The sequence below is a fragment of the Cyphomyrmex costatus genome, unplaced genomic scaffold (assembly GCF_001594065.2).
Source record: "Cyphomyrmex costatus isolate MS0001 unplaced genomic scaffold, Ccosl1.0 scaffold277, whole genome shotgun sequence".
NCBI classification, from domain to species: domain Eukaryota; kingdom Metazoa; phylum Arthropoda; class Insecta; order Hymenoptera; family Formicidae; genus Cyphomyrmex; species Cyphomyrmex costatus.
This window is the reverse complement of record NW_017276877.1, coordinates 217,679-225,477: the sequence shown is the minus strand read 5'-3', so window position 1 is coordinate 225,477 and position 7,799 is coordinate 217,679. Positions and strand designations below refer to the sequence as shown.

At 35.3% G+C, this 7,799-nt stretch overlaps 1 protein-coding gene across 1 annotated transcript in view; it reads right to left on the bottom strand.

Moving 5' to 3' along the window:
* Nucleotides 1-636: 636 nt before the first annotated feature.
* The window catches only part of LOC108774924 (fatty acid synthase), a 35,901-nt gene continuing 28,738 nt past the window's right edge, over nucleotides 637-7,799 (bottom strand). The window contains exons 14-20 of the mRNA XM_018541167.1: nucleotides 6,914-7,158; nucleotides 6,149-6,839; nucleotides 5,262-6,084; nucleotides 2,934-3,409; nucleotides 1,430-1,684; nucleotides 1,002-1,256; nucleotides 637-920 (exon numbers count right to left, since the gene is read on the bottom strand). Coding sequence (XP_018396669.1) covers nucleotides 810-920; nucleotides 1,002-1,256; nucleotides 1,430-1,684; nucleotides 2,934-3,409; nucleotides 5,262-6,084; nucleotides 6,149-6,839; nucleotides 6,914-7,158 — 2,856 coding nt within the window. The 3' untranslated portion in view covers nucleotides 637-809. The remainder of the gene's footprint in view (nucleotides 921-1,001; nucleotides 1,257-1,429; nucleotides 1,685-2,933; nucleotides 3,410-5,261; nucleotides 6,085-6,148; nucleotides 6,840-6,913; nucleotides 7,159-7,799) is intronic.

The window sequence follows — 7,799 nt, the reverse complement described above, 5'->3', positions numbered from 1 at the left end:
TTTTTGATCAGACCGGTTTACGATGATGTTTTTCAGTTTTGAACTTTTCAAAATAGCGGCGCGCCTAAAAGGCCGCTCTCAATTTTCTTTTAATGTAGCTCAAAATGTAGCTCCAGGTCTCTACTTTGTTACTCTAAAAGGACTTAATGGGACACGCATTCGTTTGGGAGTAAGAGCTAGGAAAGTGAGGAAAATGAGTGGTGCGGCAGGGGGAAGGAGTGACATTGCCTCATTTTCCTAGCTCTTACTCCTAAACGAATGCGTGTCCCATTAAGTCCTTTTAGAGTAACAAAGTAGAGACCTGAAGCTACATTTTGAGCTATATTAAAAGAAAATTGAGAGCAGCCTTTTAGGCGCGCCGCCATTTTGAAAAGTTCAAAACTGAAAAACATCATCGTAAACCGGTCTGATCAAAAAAAGAATATTCTTACGTGAAAGAGCGTTCAATTTTCTATAAGAATACGTCTGCACTTTATTTTCAAAATTGCCTTTCATGCCCACTAACGACAAGCGAAAAGAGCGCTGCGACGAGAAAGCCCAAAAATTGGGTGGCCCACTTGGCATGGAATGCCCCATATATACATATATAATATATAATACTATGTATATATATCCATATTATATACCTGACACTACTGTTAATATTTCACTTTTCTTATTGATAGAAAATATCACTCAGGGTTATGATTTACACAATATATGTCAAGGTGAAGGTCATCGGGACTGTCTGATCCTTTATTCAGTCGCGTTCGTTGTTTGTCCTGTGTTCGTTCGATAGGTGTATACGCGGCTTTCGTCATATTTACCCATTAAACTGTAAATGGTGGTTCCCCGTTAATGGCAGCTGCTACTTTTTCATTCTTCAAGATTGTCATATGATTTTCTTCAATATAATGTACTTTTACTATATTTTGAGTTACCTTAAATAATTACATACATTGTTAATAACAAATTGTGTTAAATCTAATTAAGTACAAATTAAAACAAAATTTTTGAATTACTTTGTGCATGCCATAATCCTCTTCATATGTTGGTATATTTAACGTTTTTGTACATTTTAGCAATATTATGGATGACTTAATAGGCGGTAAAATAGAAGGATCATATTCTCGGAGAGCGGAAAAATGTTTGTAAATTGTGGTACACAGAGTCTTTAAATTTGAAAACGAGAGAGATTTGTATACGGCTGAGAAATGTTTAGCGATAATATTAAATCTTTCATCCCAGCTTTCACATTTCTTTAATTCCAGTAAAGTCTACGAAAATAAAAATTTTTTATTTTATATATAAGATTATAAGAAAGTTTATAAAATGGAACGAAGTAATAAAAAAAAAATTGATACTGATCCACATAAAGAAACCGAAAAATAATATTAATATATCGTATAAATTGGTTTCAATGTGAGTCCAAAACAAAAATTGCATATACCATTTTAGAACTTCCCGCTGAATACATTTCCATAATATTAGTTAAGATATCAATCTGAAAATTTGCATTGTCGAAATCAAACTCAAAAGCTTTGAATAATGTTCGCATTAGCTCAGGACCACCGTCGATGAGAACAAGTCGGCATTTAAAATTCATAGCTTCCAATCTCCTTGTTACTTCAATTGCAATAAGAGATCCAAAGGAGTATCCTACCATTACACAATCTTTTCCTTCTGTCAGCATTGGAAGTATGAGCTGTAAAAATGTCAAAAATATACTCAGTGAAAGAATCCCGCACAAAATCATAGGATTTTGACCCTCGGTGAAATTGGCTGAAACTTTAATATGTCATAATTCTTGACTCATTGATCAAAAGTGTCCATATAGGCACAAAGTCTGAAAATGAATAGCTTTTTTGTTGTAGCCATTTAAAATTTTATCTTAATAATTCCTCAAAATCAGATTTCTATAAGAAATCGAGAGATTTTATATTACAATACGCAAAAATCACTCACACCACCCTCTCTCACAACCCTACCTTCGTTCCACCCCCATCATCATTCTCACATACATTGCCCGCACGCATATTTATATATGAAAAATGTGCACATAAATCGAAGTTACATGTATGTGCGCGCGGGCGCGAGCGCATGTGTGTTTGCATCAATATACATATGCATCAATGATACATTTATGATATTAGTTTTTCACCCATTCTTAGAGTTACTTGGAATGAATGACGTGGATATGACAGGTGTTTTATTCTTTTGAAATGCTTGATTTTCGTAAATCCCCTGGCCTCTCACGAATTTGAACTTTTATTTTAGTAACTATAACCTCTATATTATTATTGCAATCTTGGTCCACTCTATGAACTGCATCCATTGTTATATGCGACAAACTTTTTCGAGATATTTAATATGTAGTTTATTGGGGTAGCGTATTACTACAAAATACGTGCAACGTGTGTACATGTGCAGAGCGAGTATCCGATATATTTGCACATGAAGCTTCACACGCGGGATTAAATATTCAAGTCGTGATAATTAAGTACTTCGCATATAAAAGATAAATCTCACGCATTTCGAACGACACTCGTGAGAAAAGTCGTAAAAGTCTAGCAAAATATAAATATATAACATAAGTGCGCGCACGGGCGTATGTATATGTGGCAATGGAAGTGGAGTAGATAGGGTTGGGAGTGAGGGGGGAGAGAGTAGTTGGCATATTGTTATTTACAAACTCTTGATTTCTTACAGAAACCTGATTTTCAGGCATTAATAAAATAAAACTTTAAATGGCTACAACAAAAAATTAATCATTTTGAGGCTTTGTATGTCTATGCACACTTTTAATCAATGAATCAAGAACATATTATAGTTTCGGCCAATTTCACCGAAGGTCATATTCCTATGATTTTGTGCGGGATCCTTTATATCTTTTGAACGAAAACAATTCTTATCGACATAAGATCGATTAAATTACTAATATGATTATTGCATACGTTTATCAGACGATTAGTAGTCTCCGTTATCGTGTTTGTAGTACAATAAATATCGTTCGTGTTATAATACAATGACGACGTTGGAAATTTAATTAATGGTACTATAGTTTTAAATACAGTACCACATCCATCAATTCCCGGTATAAGAAATACCTCAGTCATAGTACTTTGACGATTGGCCGAAAAGTTTGTTGGAGGAACATAATCTTTATCCTCTTTTAGAACACCAACTAAAAATTTTATAATATCTGATTTTTCCATGTCGAATTTTTTTTTATCATCCGCATCGTCATCTCTAATATTTGCAATGGATATTTTAGCGAGTTTTGCGAAAGTGAGATTTCGTATATCTTGTAGCGTGAAATATAAATCAAATTCTCTTTCCAGAGAATGCTTGATTTCTACAACCGTCACGGAGTCCATTCCAAGTTCGGCCAAAGATGAATGTGAACTTATAGTTTTTATGTCACTTATGTCTACAATATAGAACAAATAATTATTATGATAGTGTCCCATAACTCTTAATTAATATTTCAGAGAATAAAAGAAGATAAAATTATGAATAAAAGTTAGCTAACTTTGGCTAAGATTAATCAGATAACGCGTAATCAGAGTATGCAGGAGCGTAGCATAGGATTTTTCGAACTTATGCGTTTTTCTGATAAAAATTTTATTCTAATTTTTTCAACTGATCAAATTTAATCATTAATAACTCGGTAATAATCTGAGTCAAAATTGGTTCATAATTACAACCCCTTCGATCACGGAAGTATAATTCAGTGTTATGAGATACTCTATGTAGTATATATAATGCCTTTTTTTTGTAAATTTGATTAGCAAATAAATATGGTAAGTATTTAAGAAAGAATAAGTCTCCATACCACGTGTACAAGTATGAAATGCGGATTTGAGCCAACAGATGGTGCACCAATGCAGTGTGTAGTAGAGATCCTATAATAAGAGTTTGACCAAAGCGGACCAAAGATGGCGGATAGAAGGAGATAACAGATATGCTTTCTTTCTCGTATTATGCTATCTGTCTCTTTCTATTCTCCGAACCCGTTTTCCGACAATGTACAAAGCTATCCGAAGAATGCCGAATGGACCAAGGTAGAGAACCAATCAGAAGTTGGGCCCGCTTTGGCCAAACTCTTAGGGCGGGTTCACACCTTGACGGAAAAACGGAAAGCGGAAAAGCAGTAGCCAATCAGGTAGTCGACTTTCTGTTAGTTTTGTACTATTTACTACCAGCACGAGTTTTGATCGGTTAACTGCTCTTCCGCTTTCCGTTTTTCCGTCAAGGTGTGAACCCTCCCTTATTATAGGATCTCTAGTGTGTAGTATAAAGATTTGACGTTGCAGTCATAATTCTTTAAAAAGCAGCTTATTTAGATTTAAGATTAGCGATAACAACCTATGTTCTTGCGGGCAAATAGAAGACGAGAATCACATAATGTGGTCATGTAACAAATTTACCAAAGAAAGAAGAATTTTGATAGAGAAATTTAATAAGTTGAAGGTGATAATACCGGTGGATTTTAGAGAAATCCTCAAAAAAATGAAAGAACCTGAAATAGAGATTCTTACTAAATTTTTTAATGATTGTAAAATTGACATATAATCTTATTGATGAGTTTAATTCTATGTTTAAGCTGTACCCTATACATCCGTCTATTTAATTAAAATTATAAGTTCGCAATTTCCTATAATGTTTAAGTATTAGAGCGCGTTAGACTCATATTCTTTATAACGATGTTATCTACTTATAGCTCATAGTTCATGTTTTATTATCCATGTCTCGCGCCATCTAGGTATGGCGAATAATCTATGATTGTAAAATGGCTGTAATACTATTGTGGGCCAATAAACTTCATTATCTATTTATAAAGATTTGACTCATATGCCATTTTGTTGTGTCATCAAGTCTTTTCTCCATGACAATGTTCCATTACACATACGGCAAAACCGGATCGCGACGCGTTGGAAACACTCAGCTGGGAAGTGCATAGTCCATGCGACTTACTAGACTTCGCTCCTTCCAATTACCACTTGTTTGCACCGATGGGTCACACACTTGCTGAGCAGCGCTTTGGTTCGTACGAAGATGTGAAAAAATAGCTCGACAAATGGTTCGCGGCAAAAGGGGAAGATTTTTACTAGCGTGGTATCCATACATTACCCGAAAGATGGGAAAAATGTGTAACTAGCAATGGAGAATACTTTGAATAAACCACATTTTATCATTCTTCCGAAATTAACGTGTTTTTTTCTTTTTTTTTTGGAAAAGAATCCGCATTTCATACTTGTACATCTGGTAGTAGTACCTACTTAAAATATTAGCAATTGTTTCTACGAGACTTCCGTGATTTTCCATTTTTTTTTCAGCTACAACCATGCTGCTTACAATCGGCCGACTTTGAAGTAAAAACTTTTCAAGTTCATCTAGACAACAGGATATCTTTTGCTGTAGAGTGCCACCGATAATTAATCCTTTATCGTCCTGCATGTCAGCGACGAGACCCACGTCTCCCACAGCTCCCCATTGAATCGCCAATCCTGGTAATCCTTCCTCCGATCTCTTCTCACAAATTCTTTCCATGATGGAGTTGGCCATGCCATAATTTGTCTGTCCAACGTTTCCTTTGCCGCAGGAAACGGATGAGAACACTACAAAGTGCCGCAGATTATGACAGATTTTTCTGGAAAGTTTGTCTAGCATTTGCGTTGCACGAGCCTTCGATTGGAAGGACTCTGCAAATGTTTCTGCGGTTTGGTTTTTGAGAATTCCATCCTTCAATACCACACCGAGATTAAATATGGCGTCCACTGGAGCTTCCTTTTCCGCAGTTCGTAAGAGATATCCGCAGCCTTTGAGATCAGCAACATTGATATTTTTGATGATCAGAACGTTTACGCCGTACGATTTCCATATTCGAATTTTCATGCGTTGATAACCATTTTTAATTCCATTTCTTGAGATCAGAACGACGTTTCTGGCACCACGTAGTATGAGCCAATCGGTTAATTCTAAACCAATTCCGCCCAGACCTCCTAGTATAATATAACTCCTATCTTTAAGACAATAATAGCGAGGATACGCGAGAATGTGCTTATCTAAAGGTTCACCTTCCTCACGAATATTTATAATTATCTACAAAAACAATCATATTGAAAATATATATGCTTTATATGAATAAAATTATATCAAAGCATACCTTTCCTGTATGTTTCCCGCTGGCCATGTACCTAAAGGCTCCTTCAATATCAGTTCTTGGAAAAACTTTTGCTTGAATTGGTTTGATCGTTCCATCTTTTAAACCATCGGCTATCATTTTAGATAATAGGAACGCATACTTGTTACCAGCGATCACATTCTCCATTAAAACCCCATGAAAACTGATACCTTTCCGAAACTCGGACATATTTAGAGGATTATTAAACACAAGATCGAATTTGCCAATTTCTAAAAAGCGACCGTTTTGCGCCAAACAGCGAACGGAGGTTATTAACTTTTCTTCCGCTAATGAATTTAACACAATATCGACGCCGCGACCTTTCGTTTGACGCATAATCATTTGTTCAAAACTTGTATCTCGAGAATTTCCAATATGATCATCTGAAATGATCGGAAACATTTTTTTAATGAGGTTCCGTTTGTCACTTGTGCCCACGGTAGTGAACACCTCGCATCCTTCTTTAAGAGCGAGATTAATAGCTGCTTGTCCAATTCCGCCAGTACCAGAATGTATAAGAATTTTATCGTCCTTTTTCATTTTCCCGCGAATGTAGAGGGCTAAATAAACCGTGGCATAAATGCACGGGACCGTCGCCGCTTCTTCGAATGACCACGCTTCGGGTATCTTCCACCAAAGACTTTCACTTTTATCAACGACATTTGCTATGCAACTAAAATGAGTAACTTTTAATTACTATCATTTGTATGACACCATAGCATAATAACTCCTTGTAGCATTACTTACTCAGTATTACGTATTCCCATTATACGCTGTCCGTTAGCATCGAAACCCACATATTCTAGACCAAGAGGAATATCCTGAGATTGCCGTCTATTTAAAATCGTTTCTTGAACTGTTAGTTTACCTGTGGCGAGCATTATATCTTTAAAATTCAGGGATGAGTAGACAATGTGGACTAAATTCTCACGACGACACGAGACAGATAGATTACTTTCTTTCCAACAAAATGTACTTAAGTCACCACGAATCTATAAAAAAAGTAGATCTTGTATATTATTACATGACGTGTATAAAACAGAATTTAAGGAAAAAGCTTTTGTGATACAGAATTCAATACTCTAATCTCTCTCTCGTCAAGTATAATAGAATTTTTCCAGGGAATGGAAGTAACTCGTTACTTGTAACGAAGTTACAGTTACAAGTTACTTTTTTGGTAACTTTACTGGTAACTGCGTTACCTACTTTCTTTTTTTGGTAACTGTAACGGTAACGAGTTACATTTTTTGGGTAACGGTAACGAAATTTACAGTTACTTTTGTCGTTACTTTGCACACGATTGAACACGGTACGATTGGATACATGCTATTTATAGCGCTTATCAATAAGACTTGAAAGCCCTTAGACATTCGGCCGTTATGATTCAGTAATTATTTTACACTTCTATCTTCTATGTAATACATAGAACATACAAATATTTCAGTTTGCTGCATATTTTACAGGTTTTAGAATTACAAAATTATGTTTAACAAAAATTAAAAAATAAATTAAATAATAGTAAAATGAGAAGGGCTATGAACCCAAAAGCGAAACAGTTTAAAAGACGATGACAATAAGTGTCGAAACGTCGTTTGTTTTTATCTTGTTTTATCTATGTATTGTTCTAACCTAT